Here is an 18349-nt window from a genome sequence, read left to right as displayed (position 1 = left end):
ACAGTCTTACATCTCCAATCAGGAGGGAGTAGTCGTTGCTACCAGGCCAATAGAGGAAGAGAAACACGCGCCGAACGAGACAGCGGCGGCGCGCTCCCCCTCTTCTTCTGGAGAGGAGCATCCTCCGTTGAAAGGAGGCGTGGTCTATAAGGGGGAGGATTTGGTAGGCATGGACAAACGTGGGGGCGGGGCTCCGTCCGAGGGGCGGGGTCAGCGGGCTGCTGCTGTCGCAGTAAGAGATGAGCTGCGGAAGAGGCAACGTTAGGTGCTAACTGGGTTGCTTAGCGGCCGTGAAGACGCACCAGGACGGATGCAACTGCTCTTTCTCCCCATGTTCTCTTTACAGCTCGCTAGGGTAGGGTGGTAATTGCATTTGGTGAACCTGCTGCCTTTAATGGAGCGGGTGCCCGACCTTTAATTCCTTGCTGGACAGCGGGAGAGGCTCTGAAGAGGCTCGCTATCCCTGGAGAGTTCGCCTGGTAGCAACCTTTTCTCTTCATTTAATGGGCACTTAAGATCCGTTGGCAATAAGCAGCAAGGACAGGCAGGCACGTCCTTCGGTCTTTCCTTGCCTTCTATGCATACACAGAGAGTAGCAAGACCAGAGAGCCAGCTGCATGCGATTTTCGAAGATTTCAGTTTCCTGGCTGGCAGAGAAAGCTTGGCAGGGGTGGGAGAGATCGACGATGGATGCTCCACCTAAATAATGGCATTGATATAGGCTGCTCAGATTATACCTGCATTTCTCTTGTATTTTCTCGAGTGGGGAGTTTGTTTTCTCTTCCAACGAGGCATCTCGATTCCACCCAATGAGCAAAGAAGAAAAAGTTGTGAATCGTTTCTTCTCTGGGGAGGAGGAGGAGGAGCCACGCAAGTCAGGATGAAATTTATCTGAAGGGAGTAAAACGGCAATAAAGCAACGATCTGACTATTTCTTTAAAAAACCGCTTCCCCCAAATGCTCTGTTGGATTCCCTGCTTGCAGCAAGCCTCACTCGAGTCCAAAGGGCGATTTCTGGGAAGCCTAGAGTGGAGGCAAAGGGTTATGAACTAGAGAGCCTTTCGATAGTTTGTGATGTGTGCGCTGTTCCCCCTTTTTCTTTCCCTTCCCCATCCAATCCCTCCCTTGGCTGTGTGGATCCTCCCCTTCTGGAAGGGGAGGAGGTGAATGCCTGGCTTTCCCCTAAACAGCCGACCGATTATTACAAGAGGAACCCTATCTGGGAAGCCTCGAGGATGCGGCTTGCAACAGACGAGAGCTGATGGTGAGTCCGGGAAGAGAGAGACCGGACTGAAGTGGATGGAGAGGTGGAGGGGGGGCTGGCCGGTCGCGACGAGCGTGGCGGGGGAGGACTGCAGACAACGCCGCGGTGGTCGGGGCGCACGAGCCGGTGGCGGCTGCCTGCCACAGCCCCCTCGTGCTCGACGGGGAGCGCCCGGCCCCCTCCTGCAGAAATGCTGCATCATCGACGGACCCACAGCCCATCGGGATCTGCCCCTGAAGCGGTCTGAGAACAGCACCCCTGGTGCCTACTAGCAGCAGCAGTACGCAAGGAGCGAGTAAGGCGTGGACGTAGTAAAAAGGAAAGGAGACACCCCTCCTCCTCGCGCTCCCTTTCTGTCTGGCCCGAGCTGCCCCATTTGCTGCCTCGGTCAGGACCCCCCAAGGAGGCGGCGAGGATGTCGTGGCTGTAGCCTCCGCTTAAAACGTGTGAGAGAGGGGGCAGGCAGGCGGGCGGGCAGGAAGGAAGAGGAGGCGGACTCGGCTTCTGCTGTCGCTGCTTTCCCCCCTTCTTCCTACTCCATTCGCCGAGCATCTCGTCCGACAACTCAACTTCTTGCCCAGCTGGCGGAGCAGCTGCAGCTCGGCTGCCTAGAACTTCTTGCAAAGGGCTGCACAGCAAGGCTGGGACGCGGGCAAGGAAGCCTCTCCCCGCCTGTGTGTTCGTCTGTCGTGTCCTTTACCTGGGGTGATTTAGCCTAAACAGAGACACGTGTCTTCAGAGGACAGCCCCACTTAAACCATCATTTCGGGGAATTTATATATATCATAACCTATCTATATATGCCTGGACAGAGAGAGAGAGATTTGAACACTGAATTGTGATTTCCGTGCTTTCCTGGATCTACTCAAAGAAGCCGGGCACACATTTGCAAAGCTTGTTCCGTGCCCCTCGGTTCCCTCCCGGACGGGGCTCGCAGCGCTCGCTACTGATCCGGCACAGGTTGCTCGGATCGCCGCCCGAGACTTCGCGGGTCGCCGCCGCCTCCCTCCAAGCCGGGTCCGGTCGCTTCGATCCGGGGTGGCGTCGCCGTCGCCGGAGGGTGCCCCCCTGCCGCCGGGCCTTGCGGTGCGCCCATGCTGCTGCTGCGGAAGTTGCCGGGCATGCCGGGCTGGCCGCCGTCGGCGGCGCTGGGTCTGCGGCTGCCGCAGAAGTTCCTCTTCCTGCTCTTTCTCTCGGGCCTGCTCACGCTGTGCTTCGGGGCCCTCTTCTTGCTGCCCGACTCTTCCCGCTTCAAGCGCCTCTTCTTGCCTCGGCGGGGGGTCGCCGGCGACCCCGACGTACCCCACAGCCCGCCGCCCACGCCGGGGCCCGACCGCCGTCATGCCGCCCCCAGCCCGGGCAACGCCGCCGCGCCGCCGCGCCGCCTCAGGGACCCCAAACTGCCGCCCGCGCAGCCGCCACCGGCGGTAGCCGCCGCCACTTCCTCTAAGCGGGACCGCCACAGCCCGCGCCAGCCGCCGCCGCCGCGCCACCGCCAGGGGCCGCCCGGGGAGAGGAAGGCGGCCGGCGCGGGAGCGGGCGCCGACACCGCGACCCCCCTCAGGCAGACGGGCGCCCCGTTCCGCTTCGACTACGAGCTGTTCCGCCGCAGCCTCCGCCACCCGGTGCTGGGCAGGAGGAGGGGCGGCACCGAGGACCCCGAGAACCGCGCCCGACGGCTGAAGATCAAGGAGGTGAGTGAGGCCGGGGGGCGCCCCCAGGCCAACCGTCTGGCCCCCCGTCCGGCGCGCCTCCCTCCCCTCTCCGCGTGCCTCCCTTTCATCCTTTCCGCGGGTTCTGCTTCCTCCGCTCTCCTCCTCCTCAGTTCTTCATTCCTGTGAATAGCAGTCAGGGTTGTGCAGAAGGCTTTTTGCAGAGCACATGCGGGAAGAGGAGTCTCTGCCTCCAGGAGCTTCCAGTCTGAAGCTCGCCACAGACAGAGGGCTTGATCCCCGGTTAGCGCTTCCAAATTCTGCATGGATGATTAGTAAGAAACGATACTGTACCTGTGTGCAGAGTTATGGCTTTCTACCTGGGTTGGGCTCTGGAAATGGATTGCAGGAGTGAATCCTGGCCCAAATTTCATTTATTTGTCGTATTTTTATCCTACCTTTTTTCCACCAGGGAGCCCAAGGCAATTTACATAATCTGTTTTAATCTCACAACAGCAACCCTGTGAGGTAGTTTAGGTGGATAGGCAGTATCTGGCCCGAAGTATAATAGAGCTTCAGTGCCAAAAACAGACTAGAGAAGCCGGATCTCCTGTACAAGCCTCTAACCGCTATGCAAGGCTACCTGATGGTCTCCTTCCCATCTCTTCATGGTGTCTTCTCCCTCTCCACACCGTGCTATTTTTCAGCTCTCCGTGGTATGTTCTGTGGTTATTTTTCCACAGCTTTCCTCTGTCCTCTAGCTCTCGAATACATTCAGAATTAATCCGAAATAATTGCTAGTTCTGTTTTCGGAAGTGCTTAGGTGGTGTGGAGTTCCTCCATTTACCTTATCAGCATGTGTGGGAAGGGTGGGAACAGCCAAAGGAGTGAAGCACCTAACTTTGGGCCACTTCACTTTGTAGTGATTTTAACAGGCATTACATTACAGGGCCTGTCTTGTCCACCAACTTAAGTTTTAACCTTTGAAGTGGGGCTACATCTGATTTTTTTTCAACCCGAAGAGCTGGGGTTAATTGTAGCTCTATGCAGTAGTATGTTTTTGTAGTGTGTGTGATATTTTAAAATACGTAGACACACATGTACCTGAGATTACAAATTGCAGTGGATGTGCAACAAGAGGTTGTAATGTGTTAATTGTTGAAATTGTGAAGTGGTTCATAAAAGGCACAGTAATGAACTAGCGCCCTTCCTCAGGTCATCTTCTTGATTTCCTTTTTTATGAGTATTTGTCCACTTATATTCCATTAAGTTATACCTTCACCCTATTCACCCTGCAAGCTTTGATTACCTGGGCAAACCTGCAGTTGTCCTCTTATTTGTTCACATTTCCTTTAATTTCTTTCTTACAGTCAGCATTTCTTGCCTGTCTTATTCCTCTCACTTACATCTTATCCTGCATTCCTACCTCTTCATGCTTCCACTTAACCACTCTTTTCCCTTTCTGATTTCCCTTCCATTTTTGTTCTCAAGGGCTTTTCCTATTATTCCTTTATGACTTCTGTGTTTCCTCTCCAAGCTGCCTTAGAGATTAACCTTCTCTAAATCAGTGTTAAGAGCCCCAGCCAATGTGTGTAATGGTCAGTGATAATGGGAGATGTAGTCCAATATACTGGAGGGTTCCAGGTTGGGGAAGGCTGTTACAGTTGATGCTGTGAATGTATACTTGGCAGTAGAGCCCATTGATTTATTAAGTGTGCATACAGCCAGAACATTGTGGTGTAACTTTATATGCATATGTATTTGGAAATAAGTACCGCTGCATCTCCTGAGACTTTCTACCTTGTAAATGTGCTACGAGTTGCAACCCGGCTTTTTTCCTTCAGTTTCCCATATCTCCAATCCAGTAATGCTGTTACACCTGCTTTTCTTGTTTCATTTTCATCATCTCTTCCACTCCAACACACATAGGAATGCAAAGATTTTTTTTTGTTCAGAGAAAAGGCTGCAGTAGTTTATTGTCTTTGAGGTATATTTGTGAAAAAGCAGGTGTGAATTGGCTTTCTGATGTTAAACAAAACAACTCTCCGAAACTATTCCCCCATTTTACAATATATGTCAATGGGTTGTACAAGGCCAAAAAAATTAGGACTTGTTACTCATGACTAACAGGGCTCAACCCCATTATATATTGTACATACCTGTGGAGTTAGGTACATGAAAATGCATTCTTTCTTGTTTGGATTCATTTGTTCTCCCACCCTCTTTCAATCCCTATCATGCTGTACTGATTTCTGCCTCATTCATCCCTTCTTGCTTTTCATTAGAAATCCCCTCAGTATTTCTGTTCGTTCTTGTAACCTTCCTGGACTTGATGCTGTCATTTAAAAAAAAATCTCTCTTGCTTTCTTGTGTACAAATAATAGCTTTTCAGAGATTTGAAGGGGAGATGATTTAATCTTTGGTGGGCACACTCATTTTCTCTTTCTGCCTTACGTCTCTGGCAAAACAGATATTTTGCTGCCTTTGGAAACAGCTAGAAAACAGCATTTGCTTTTTAATTTTAATAAACTGTTAACTAGTGCAATAGAATGAAAAGGAATAAAAGTATTCTTTGGTTGAAAGTTAAGGGCAAATACCCTAAAATTGAAGTGTTTTGTTGGAAGTAGATGAAACTTAGCTGATTGAGCTGTGTGAAACTGAAATTGGATAAAATGATTGCCATGGATAGGGTTAAAGATCCTGAGGGTCACCCCAAAACCAAAGTTAGCCTTCTCCCTGAAATATAAGAGTATATCAACCTCTTACCTCAATCTTTTAGACCTTGAATCTATAAATAACTGTATCCTGCCACTTGGGACTGACTTGTGTGTGGTTTTTTTCAAGTACATAGTTGGTTTCTTTTCTTTTGCATTTTCTCCCTTTTGCTCTTCCTCTTTTGCTCCTTCTGTTATCAAAAATAATGGCAAGTAGTGTTGTCACACGTGTTTGGCAAGGGTACTTCAGCTTGAGATCAGTGAACTGGGTAGCAAAACGGTCCTGATACTTCAGCTGGTACAAAATAGAGCAGCCAGACTGCTGACAGGGACCAGCTGTTATTCTCATATAACACCAGTCCTCTACCAACTTCACTGGCTTCCAGTTGACGTCTGGGCCAAGTTAAGGTGCTGGTTTTGACCTATAAGCCCTAAACAGCTTGGGACCAAGATACCTGAAGGAACGCCTCCTTCCATATATGTCATCACGCCCCTTAAGATCGGTGGGAGAGGCCCTGCTCCGAGAACCCTTCCTAAAGGAGGTAAAAAGGACACCTTCTCGAAACAGGGCCCTCTCGCAGTGGCGCCCAGATTATGGAATATGCTCCCTAGTGAGGTTTGCCTGGTGCCAAGCCTATACTCTTTTTGGCACCAGATTAAAACCTTTAAATTTAATTTTTATTTTAAAAATCATTATTTTTACCGTTTTACAGTCACTTTTGTCTTGTTTTGATTGGATTTTTTTGCTCTGGTTTTGATAATTTTATTGTATTGTTCTGTTTTATCGATTGTTCTGTGGTTTTGCTTTTAATTATGCAAGCCGTTCTGAGACGTGATAGTGAAGGACAGCATACAAATGTTTTAAATAAATAAATTGGCTGAGATCCTCTTTATGAGGCAAATTTCATCCATCGGATACTCTCAAAAGGAGACGTCATTCAGTTCTACCACCAAATATACCATAGCAATTTTTGTTTCCCACTGATGCTGGCAGCAGATGTGTATTGAACCCATGGCCCAATAGGGCCCCTTTTTGTGTGGTTTGTTGGAACCCAGCATTGGAGAGAAGGGGGAAGCCTTGTAAAACAATAGGCCAGATTTCACTGTGTGTGTTTCAGACCCTGAGCAATTTCTCTTGTCAGTGCCAGTTTCATGCATGTAACTGAACAGAATTTGGCCCTGTGCCCACAGTGTATGCATAAAAGGTTGGTTGGCAGCTTTGAAAATGTTTCAGGGCAATTGGTGACCTAGTTAACCAAAGAGCTATAGATTCATGTAGCTCTTAAGATTTGCTTACCATGGCTAGCCAACTTGGAGCAAATCTGAGGTTGGCAGTAGATGCTAATTCATAGTGCGCATAGATCTAACAATGCAAGCCTTCAGTTCTTGGATCAGCTCCTTCATGGAACAGAGGAGAAAGTCTAAACATGGCAGAGCAAAACAAAGGACAAATCATGATGGTAGCCCACTGTTTTTTTGTGGGGCAGGGGGTTGCATCCAACATAAAATATTCTTATCCTGAGATTTTGATCAAGTCATGCAAACAGAACACTTGCATTAATGATAAGATTCCATCCTCTTTGCCAGGCAACCAAACAAAATGTCCCCCCAGGGTGCTCATTTTTTTAACAGTCCCAGGCATGGTTGAGATTAGCCTTGCTTGCCTGGTGCACTGTTGTTAGCAGCAGGGAATTGAAAGAGACCCCCTGCCCCTTGCTGTTGCTGCCTTGGTTTCTGTGCTCTTGAGAGTTAAGCTTTCCCATTCGTGTCACTGTGCTGCAAGCTAAAAGTTTCTGTTAACCTTAGCACCATTGAAATATAAATACAGTAAGATACATTCGAGTCAGTAGCATTTGAACCTTGCAGCCAAAGCCATGCCTCAATTTTCTAACACTCCCCTCATGCTCAAAGACAACTTCTCAAAGTACAACCGTGTTTAATGTAGTTCTTCTCCCACATATTAAGAATGAGTGGTATAAAACTACAAAATCATAGGAATTAACATTGTGGCATCTACCATTACTCCATACCTTACACTGCATAGAGTCCACTGATGTCTGTTAGGATATATCTTTGAATGCAGCATTAATAGACAGATGGAATTTTTTGTTCTCTTTCCAGCTGCCTCATTTAATCCCCCCCATTCATGTTCCCTACTTCTTTTGAGAGATGTGTAACTGAGTTGCATTCTACTGAAGACACTGGAAGTGTTCCTAAGGAGTTTACACATGGCCCTATATTCAAGGAGGAGTAACCTTTATTTGTTTTGTAGATGGTTGCAGAATATGAATCCAGCATTCCTCTGTTTTTGTAAAAAACAAAAAACTGTTGGAGAACATTTGGACCATAAGCACCTGTGTGTTTCTTCCAAGCGATTAGCATGGGAGCAGAGCAGAAATGAGCTACATATTACAAGAAATTTGTTGCAGGTGTGATTTACTAGATACAGGCGTATCTTCAGCCCACTCTGTATACATTCAAGTTGCTTTCCCCCCACCCTCTCTGGAGAGCAGTCATGTTCATTTGGCCAGTTCAGCATGAGTTGGAAGTTGTAGCTCTGCCCATTTTCACATAAACCTTTGGGAAGATTTCTAGCAGTGAGACAGAGATGCCACTTCTGTTCACTGTGAAAGATTCAGAAGCATTAGCTTTGCAAGTGTGGTTGAATGTAGCCTAGGGGAGAAGGGAGGGGGAAAGGAAGTGTCTCTACCACAAATGGTATGTCATCTGAATCAGGTTGCAGGTGCTTCTAGATTTGGTTTTGATCATGCCATCTCCATCCCCTGTCCACAAAAGTTTGCTGAGGGACCCAACTTCTCTTCCTGTCTTGACCCTTTCATGTTTTCTTGCCGTCAATCTTGGCTTTTATTCTTTCAGAAAAAAATCATTAAGAAAAAGATGGAATAGCTGCACAGTCTCTTGATTGTTCAAGCTCCACCTGGAAGCAGTTTGGGTGTGACACCTATCATATGATTCTTTCATTAGATTTTTGTGACATGTTTTGCTGCATTCTGGATACAGCAGGCTAATTTATGAGACTGTGAAATATTCTTTTCCATATTTCATATCCTGCTGTTCTGGTTCTAGCCAGAACCTTGAGTTGTTTACAGTTAAAATCCAGTAAAACATGCTAGGCTTCACTGCTTCCCAGTTGCAAGCAATAGAATATCAAACAGCACCAGTAGTTCAACACACAGAAAAACAAGACTATCAGCAATTGGTCCCTATTAGAAAGAAAGACAGACAGACAGACAGACAGACAGACCCCTGAGGCAGAACAATGGTTGCTCTCTTGCTAAAGAAAACAAATGAGCAAGTTGGGTGAGTCATCCTGGCTCCAGAGAAAAGGTGCCACCACTGAAAAGTCTGGCACGTGTATTTCCCAGCTTTTGTTTACCTGGCAAGTGTACTTTGGCACGGTGCCTTGTGTGATGATCTGAACATAAAGGTAGGCACATCCAGGAGAAAACAAGTTGTGTTTTAATTCTCAGTGCAGACTTGGCTTTCCATGCTGCTTGTACTAAAGTTCTGTGTAAGACGTGCATCCTCATATGGAATGGTACAATTATGTCTTTTAAAGAATCATCAGTCATGCAAATTAACATCTGCATACCTTCTTTTCCAGTTGTTTTAGAAAACAATACCTTCTTTTCCAGTTGTTAGAAAAGGGAGGTAACTGCACAACAGGAAAAGAGGTTAGTTAAGATAAAGCATTGGGTTTCAGCAATTACAACAAGGGCCAGAGGAAGGAAATGAACATCAGGACAAAGACAAAATGTATTAAAAGTTGCTGGAAAAGCTTTACAGGGAAGAGAAGGAAACAGAGGTCTGTGTCAATATTTAGGTTAAATAATACATCTAGATTTATGTGCATGAAGCAATTTTGGGGAGTAGGTGAAAGGACACTGGAGTTAACAGGATGGCTGGTCAAACTGCTGTGCAAGTTCTTTGGCAAAGCCTAGAAATACAAACATATTTGTTGCAAGAGCATCTTATGCAATGAGCTAGTTTGGCTTTTTTTGTTTTCCAGAAGATTCCTGCTGAGGTATGAGAATTGAAATAGAGGGACTGCAGTAAGAATCCAGACTCCTTTCAATTGAGAGCGAGTGTGCTTCACACTTAACTTACACACTTTAGTATAGCTTTCCCCAACTTGGTGCAATCCAGATCTTGGGGACTACAACTCCCATCAGCCCCCACCAGCATGGCTAATGATCAGGGCTACAGTCCAAACACTAGGTTGGTAAAGGCTGATGAAACATAACACACCTTCGGGATTTGCAAGCATGTGTACCATTAACTTCTGCTTCCTATAGGGTTTACATTTCATGATCAACCTGGGTTTACTGCTGGATTAGTCATGGAATACTATGCTTCTTAAGGTTATGAAACCATATATTCATGTCTTTTTTCTGGTAGGGAGGCTCTAGGGGTTTATTGACACAATCATGATTTAGAGTTTGTTGCCTCAGAGCTGTTACCTCCAGAGAAAACTGCTTTTGTAAATTTAAGGAATATCAGTGTTGACACGTGGACTGCTCATTTCAACCCATGATTAAGAGCCCTTGATCTTTCCAAGGATCCTTGATTCAACTTGTTGAACTCCTTGAGAATGTAAGCAAGTTGATAGCTGAAATGAGTTTTGGAGGTTATCTCAGAATGAATGATGGTAATATTAGGTAGTTCCAGCCTTACAGGGTGACCTCCTTCCTGTGTTCTAAGATTCACCAGAGACCTTTCTGAAAATTTCTGCACCATCTGTTGGGTCATTAGATCAGCGGCTTTCTCTGTAGTGCCCCCTTCCTTTTATAAAATTCTCCTTATGGAGAAGTCCACTTATGAAGGCAGGCCATAGAGACATTCAAGTGTGACTTCTCTTGTATGTATTGTGTTTTCTGAGTGCTGATCTTTGTCTTTTGGTTTTTGTGTTGGTTCCTCAGCACAGGTTTACCCTATATTTCTAGCAAGTGTAAGCCATAGAAGCTTAGAACTTTTTTTTTTTTTTTGCTGTTACTGTCTATCAGACAAAGAATGTTCAATAAAGATGATGTTTATGATGATGATGATGATCAGCCACCAAATGTCTATTGAAATAAAAAGGGCGGCTCCTCTGTGAAAAGCAATGGATTCAGCTTGTACTTCCTTGAGAGGGAGTCACATAATCTAGGCTTCACTACAGAAAAGCCCCTGAGTTTAATTTCCATCCATTTTATGATTATTTCTATTTGGTTTTATTTTAGTTTGTATACTGCAACAAATTATGGTATACATTTTAAGAACTAAACCTTTTTCTCCTAGGTAGCTTTCTTACATGGCTTAAGAGCCGTAAGCTTAATTCGTACTTCATATTTCTACGGACTGTCTCTATGAGGATGTTCTTCCTATTCTTCTGAGCTTATGTTTGGACAAATATAATTTGAATATGCCAGTTTTGGGAGTCTTTTGTGCTTTTCAGAATAGCACCCTTTCAGTGCTGATATGGGGAGAAGGATAATGTAATGCAGGCATTCATGTACATGGCCTATTAGGGTATAGGGTTCACCATCTTGAAAATGTAGTCTGCTAAATCAAGGATTTGCACTTCCTCCAATAAACTCCTTTTGCTTTCCTGACCTTTCAGAGCTTCTTGATTCCTGTTGAGGCTGTAAAGATAAGGGGGCTACAGCTAGTATGCTAAAGCGATAGTTGCAGAACCTTTGCTGCCGGTTTGTGTCAGCTTGACTGTTAAAACCCCGACCCATCTGCAAGAGATGTACCCTTCATTCATGAAAGGTTCTGATTTGTTCTCTCTAACCCCACCATTGTTCCACAGGGAGAGTGTGAGATGTAAAACACGCCTAACTGTTCTCCCTCAGCTGCAGGTTGCAGAGCAAAAACAGCAGGTACTCCTGCTGGGCCTTTGCCCCCAAATTTCTTGGAATATAATTTGCAAAGGCAATTCCAGGGCTGCACATTTGGCTGCAGCAGGGGATTGAATTTCTTGATAATTCAAGAAGATGCTTTTAGGGGAAAAACATATATGTTGGTTTGCACATGATCCTACAAAGCTGCTCAGAGTGATAGTTTTAAAACCATTGGAAGATTCAAGCTGCACTTTTATACAGATGGCTGTTAATAATAATTAAGCATTAATATACTATAGCCATGAATTTTATTTTCAGTTGTATAGTCAGGGTGGTATGGAAGCCACAATATGGGGCTCAAGAATCATTACCTGGATATATTGGTTTTTTAAATTTGTCTATCATTTTTGCTGGGGGGGCATGTTTCTAATGGCTATGGTCATGTAGTTTATACATGAAAGTATATGGACAGTGCTTAGTGAAATTTTGCTTATGGGGCACATGTTGAAGTCCCCCTGATTTTGAAGTTCCACACTCAGTCCTTTGCATTGCCATTTAAAAAGTCATAGGCCAGGATAAACCTGTCTCAGTCAAAATGGGCTAGTGTGGTAGACAGGCAGTTTCACATTCAGTGTGTTATATAGCATTTTAATTTTTGCAAGCTTTTCAGATATTTATATAGGTGGCCTGTGCAACAATTACCCAAATTTGTTCTTTAATTCTCCAGAAGCACAGATTTGGCCAAGGCTCCCAGCTCATTACTTCACTAGGGCTGTTTATACAAAGAAGATGCTCAACTGGTTGCCCCGCAAGAGCAGTCCTGAATTTTCAGTGTGTCAGCCAAGCTCCTTTGCTGGTTAACCTGGGTCACCTGCAGAGCTTCAAATTTGAAGCACATTTTTAGATTTTGAAGAGGGAGTAGAAAACTGTTGGGTCTTTTGAGATGATGTGATGTCCCCTAGGATACCATTCAGAGGACTGAGGGAGAAGGAGGGAGAGAACAATCCACAGTGAACCTGTTCATTTGTCAGGTACACTGTGAGCTGTTTGTTAAAGAGCAACCTGCAATGGCTTATTGCCAGAGTTGGTTGGCATGCTGTGTGTATGTGCTGACGCAGATTCTTACCTGTGTCGTAAGAGTCATCATCATCAGGTTATTTGTGTGCCTCTGGTAAGACCATGCCCAAAGTAGATCACAGCACTATCAGAAAAAAATATAAAAGGCAGCAACTTTTCCAGATACTGAATTTTTACCAGCAGTAGTGTAAAGAGATGTGCAAATAGGTCAAAAGTTTCACAATAAATGTATACCAAGATTAAATAAGCTGGTAATAATTTGTACCCTGGCTTAACAAAATAAAAAAAATCAACAAAAATCATGATAGGAGCAAAAATAACGAATCTCATCTAAAGCTAAGTATTTCCCTGGTCACAAAACCAAAAGGAAGTTCTATGCTGAGCATCTCCAGACTGTTTCAGCTGTAGGAACAGCCCTTGCAGGTGCTTTTATTATTATTATTAATTTATTTAAGGTTTTTATATGCTGTCCCCATTGCTACACAGCCTCAAGACGGCTCACAACATAAATAAAACAAATAGAATAACATTTACAATTACAATTTACAATTAAAACTTGGAAACACACTGGCTGCATAATTAAAACTATAAATAGTAAAGATTATTAAAATACTGTTTGAATAAAAAGGTCTTGGCCTGGCGCCAAAAAACAAATAATGACAGCGCCAGGCAGACCTCTCTGGGGAGCGCATTCCACAGATGGGGCGCCACCGCAGAGAAGGCCCTCCTCCGGGTAGTCAACCATCTGTCCCTCCTCCTCCTATGTGGACCTGTTAAACCCCCAACGCCATAACGCCCATTGCCCATAACCACCCCAGTGGCGGCACCCAGCACTCCCCAGACAACCCCATAGAAGCAGCCAAGTGTGAATCCATTAAAAACAGATAAAATAAAACCAGATAAAAATTAAAAGCAGTAAAACCTTGCCACCCTGCTTTTAGGCTGGTCTTTGGGCTAGCAAATCAGGTAAAAATGAGGTCAGGGATTGGGTCTTGCAGGATTCACCACTAGATGGTCTCTGAGCTCAGTTCAGAACTGTAAGCTCAGTTCTGGGGCAAGAACTAAATTCTTTGGCTAGGCATAGGCTCAAAGGCTCACTGGTCCTTAATTAGAAGCTTACAGATTCCTCTCCATGAGTCACCATTTTGCTGCTGGTTCTGTTTAGTGGACCTTGAGGTTCTAGTAAAAGAACCCCCAAAGTAGACCCCTTACCTCAGTGCCCATCAAAATAATTGCCTAGGATAAGCTGTGTGTTACATTTGCCAGCTGTTTGATGTTAGGATTCTTAACCTTCTTAGAGGCAAGAGTACAGGAAAACCAATTAGCTGTAACTTGAATGTGTTGGGGGTTTGTTTTTTTAAGCCCAAACAAACATTAGATAATTCATCTCCTAAATTTCTCTCTGGAAGTTAGCTGTCATATAATTGATCAGTAGTGCATAGTTTCAGGGAAAATCTAATTTTTCAAAAGTGCCAAATACTAGTGATTAATGTTCGAAAACTGACAACTGTGCGTTACTGTAAAAATTACATGGTGGGATTCTATATTTATGTTTCCAATGAATTTTTCACATCAAATTTGCTTGAGTTGCATGTCAACATAACTGGCTTTTTTCCCCTCCCTGAGGCTGCCATCTCTGGAAAGCATAGCCAGGGATCTGGAAAATCAAGCTGTTTTGTTCCTTCCTCTTGTGTCATCATAAGTAGTAATTTTTTTCCCAAATGGAAAGGAGTTGATAGTTTTTCTGGAAATGGATCAGGCAGGAGAGGTTTGTTATGTGATATACTATTGGTTTGGCAGCATCAGTGGGATAGGGTGGGAAATTGAGAGACCAAGAGAAAATGGAACAGTTGTGGTCCCTTCTAGTGTTTAAGGCTAAAGCATTAGGATTGTGCTTGATACTGTATAAGAACGTTACAAAAAGCCTGGAATAAGTATTTTTGCTTATTTTGTTTTGATTTACATCTTTGTTTGACTGATGGCTTCCTCATTTCATCTTGCTTTTGCAAGAGGAAGTAGTTTTGATTAGGCTAACAAAATGCTTGCTCTGAAGGGCAAGAAAGTGGGGCAAGTACACATGGTCCACTTACACAGCAAGATGAGCTGAGGAAGCTAATGCATCAGAATATGTGGGTTAGGGAAAGCAACCATAATGGTCTTAGTTTCCCCTTTTAATCTCCTCTAAGGGATGCTAGGAGTCATTTTGTATTTGTAGGAATACGAATTGTATATAACAGAGCCAGTGTCGTTAAGAGTGCTGCACTGGGGCTCAGGAGATCTGGGTTCTAGTCCATACTTCACCTTGAAGCTCATTGTGTGACTTTGGACCAGTCACTGACTCTCTGCCTTACCTACTTCACAGGGTTGTTGAGATGGAAAAATGGAGAAGAGGAGAGCCATGTAAACTGTTTTGCATTTCTTGGAAGAGGAACACCACTGGTGTATAAATGTAACAATAACTATATGCAACTGACAGGCTGCCTCTAGTAGATTTGGGAATGCTAACGCATTGGTGATTGTTAGGATGGAGGTCTGGATTGATGCAGTCCATAGAAATAAGGCTGTGTCTAAGGAGCCTGGACAATTGGACAGGGAGGTGACTTCTTGGGAAGTCTTGGCATGGAAAAAGGGAAGCTGTCCTTGAGTGACCATGGTCACTTTGAAAGGTAAACATTTAAAAATGGTATGTTGCTTAGTTACTTCCATGAGGTAAAAATGGTAAAAAATCAGCCTGACTTTTTGTATTGTCCAAACTCATCCTATTTGTTTCACCAGTTTTCTTGTTTAAAGTTTTCAGTTTTAAAAAGAGATTCCTCTCCACAAATACTGACAATTGCAAGGTAGCGCTTCAAATGGTACCATATGACCAGGAAATTGTTGGGGCAGCTGTCCAATCTCACGGGCCTTAAGCCTGGAATGTGCTTGTGTGACTTCTGGAGGTAGGGTATTGCTGGCCAACAGGTCAGTAGCTTCCTAGCAGGTATTGTAGCCTGGTACCCTGAAGTGCCTGACTTAGCTGAAGAGGTAATGTTAAGTTTGGTAGTGTGCATTGTCCTTACTATGTGTGCTTCCAAAAGATTAATCAAACAGACCAGGTTATTTCAATGTTAGGTTTCCCATAAGACTGGTAGATCACAACCTGCAAGCTACAGACCCCTGTGTCAAATGGAGTGTAAAAATTGACGGATAAGTTTTTTCTTCCTTCACTTAATGCAGTGGGCAAGTGCTGTAAACATACTTGCCAGAGGAGAAAGAGATGACGTTACTTCATAGATTCATCAGAGTTGGCTTATCTGATGCATAGCCGTGTTTCTTAGAGATGTGAATAAGGAGACACACAGCAAAAACAAGAATGTAGTTCTCTTCTAAGTGAGGAGTAAGTTTATTGACAGCTTTTGGCAAAATAGAATCCTTTTTACTAAAATGTCTCTGTGTAAAAAAGATTTCACATATGTTTTTGCTCTGTCGGGATAATTGCTATGCAGGAAAAAGCATGCAATTTGTGAAGTGCGGCATGTGGGGTTATTTTGTCATGAGTACATTAGATAAAAAGTTGCTTACATGCCTACTTCCCACGTCTCCTGTACTTGTAGTGCCAGTTGCTGTCATTTGAACTTGTTTTCCTTCTGGATATCCTGCCTCCAAATTTAAATTTGCTTTGTGCAGCTCTTTTATTACTTCCTATTTTTCTTACCTTAGAAAATTCTTTCTGTGCTTTTCTCACAAAGATGCAGATCAGCTTACAAAATATAACACAGTTACTGCACAAGCAGTGTGGAGGAGGACTTTTAGAACCTCCAAGTTTCTTCCTAGATAACTTGTTTTGTTTTGTTTTGCTGTGACACTGCTTCGTTTGCTTTTGAATCTCTGCAGAGATTCAGATTCCAATCTGAATGTCTTGAGCCAAAATATTCCTCAAATAGTCTGTACCTGGAAGCGGCATTCCACTGGAGCCACCCAGTCATTTTGATGGGATTCTGTGGGCTGGCTGAGAGGCCAGGGAGGGCTGGACTAGCATGGCTACTGAGCTACAGAGAGCTGGGCAGCCAGGCTGATTTCTTCCCTTGTTCCAGCCAAGAGGGCCTGGTAAGGAAGAAGGTGGGGATTGAGGAGAGGACGTGGCAGAGGCAGGCAGGTGAGCAGATCTGGGGGGGTTGCCTCTGTTCTTTCAATGAGTGGGCCGTTGCTGCTTAGGTGAATACCTTCTTGGCAGGTGAAGTTTAGTAGCTTCTAAAATTTGCTATAAATGTGGGAAATGAATCGCATCTGAATACTACAAGCTTTCTTTCTTTATTGATTCTCTGACCTGGCATAATGCAGTGGTAAAGGAAACCCTCCTGTTCAGCTGTTGCCTCACATGCAAACGTCCTAGGTGGCCTTAAACAGCCAGAGTTTTCTGTGTCTCCTGCTACCACCTGCTGTCTGGGGATAATGATACTGGCCAAGCTTACAGGGTAATTGTAAGAATTACTGAAATAATGGACACAGAACTTCTTGAACACTCTGAAATATGCTGTGTATTATTTTTTTCTTCTTTCAAGAGCCACATATTGTAAGAGTAGATTGAATATTAGTTGCCCCTAAATTTGAAGAGTTTCCCTCTTCTTGGGAGACCTGGTAAATATAATACTCAGTTCTGCTTGAGATCTTTTTTCATCCTTTGCTCTTTCTCCACCCATGGAGCCTCTTGTGTTAGGCTATTGTGATGGGGTTTTGTTTTTGGATTTGTTGCATTGTGTCGTGAGCTAGGGTTTTCCGCCCTTCACAGATTCAAGGCAACAGATGGTTCTTTTGCAAAAAGCTCTTGATTCGCCAAAATATATCCAGTAAATTCGATGTCTCGGAGCACGCACAGAATTCTAGAGTCCCACATGCCCAGCCCCCCTCCACCACCTCGTGCCCTTTTGATGAGTCCAGATCGGTGTAAGCTGGGAATGCATGCCGAAAACAACTGCCCCTCTCATTCCCAACAAGTTGGTATTCCACTTATATGGCTTCTGCAATACTTTTCAAGACCATCACTCTAAAGAAGGACACCCTGTACTGCAGATTAATGGAGAAAGTAGCACCACTTCGTGTTTCTCATGCCAACAGTTGCCTGAGGGGAAAAGGCAAGGATGACTGAATTATGATGGACCACATTTGACCCAGAGAGCTAAAAGGTGATGGCTCTTTTTGGACTGTATAGCTGCTGTGAATCACCGTTCAGGGTTTGGGTCTTGCAAAAAATAGGACTTTGGGTTGTGTGAGCGGATAGGAAGTAGATAAAAATGTGTTCCCCCTATAATACTGCTGGCCTTCAGAAGCTGACTGTCCCTGAAATACATAAAACTTGCTGAGAGAACGACTGGCAAGGTAGGCTGTATTTTTAATCTAACTGTTGGCAGTCTAGCTTAAGTAGAAATTCAAGGTGATGGTGGATATCCAGGCAGTTGTAGGGCAGTATTACACATCTGTCATCCCACAATTACACAGGATATGAGTTATTGCGTAGCACTGGTCCCAAAACATGAATCTCCAAATCTGTTTGGAGTGCCAGTGCTCCTGCAGCCCTCTCTCCTTCCTTGTTTTAATCCTTTTCAGTACTGTGCTTATTGCAGATCTCTTGCATTAGAGATGTTTCTTTAACCTTGAGCACAGCTGTGGGTTTTTTTTCCCCCAAGGAAAGGACATCAAAAGCACAGCTATCTCTTGCAGACATTTATTGTATTTTTCGCTGTATAAGACGCACTTTTTTCCCCCTCAAAAGTAAGGGAAAATGTCTGTGCGTCTTATAGAGCAAATGTGTGTGTGCCCGAT

At 44.5% G+C, this 18349-nt stretch overlaps 1 protein-coding gene across 1 annotated transcript in view; it reads left to right on the top strand.

Annotated features, from left to right (window-relative positions):
* The first annotated feature begins 256 nt into the window (after window positions 1–256).
* The window catches only part of MAN1C1 (mannosidase alpha class 1C member 1), a 128076-nt gene continuing 109983 nt past the window's right edge, over window positions 257–18349 (top strand). Inside the window, exons 1-2 of the mRNA XM_044434731.1 lie at window positions 257–2629; window positions 2726–2958. Coding sequence (XP_044290666.1) covers window positions 2359–2629; window positions 2726–2958 — 504 coding nt within the window. The 5' untranslated portion in view covers window positions 257–2358. The remainder of the gene's footprint in view (window positions 2630–2725; window positions 2959–18349) is intronic.

Source organism: Varanus komodoensis, unplaced genomic scaffold (genome assembly GCF_004798865.1).
Source record: "Varanus komodoensis strain SLA01 unplaced genomic scaffold, ASM479886v1 scaffold29_1, whole genome shotgun sequence".
NCBI lineage: Eukaryota > Metazoa > Chordata > Lepidosauria > Squamata > Varanidae > Varanus > Varanus komodoensis.
This window is presented reverse-complemented; position numbering and strand designations above follow the sequence as displayed.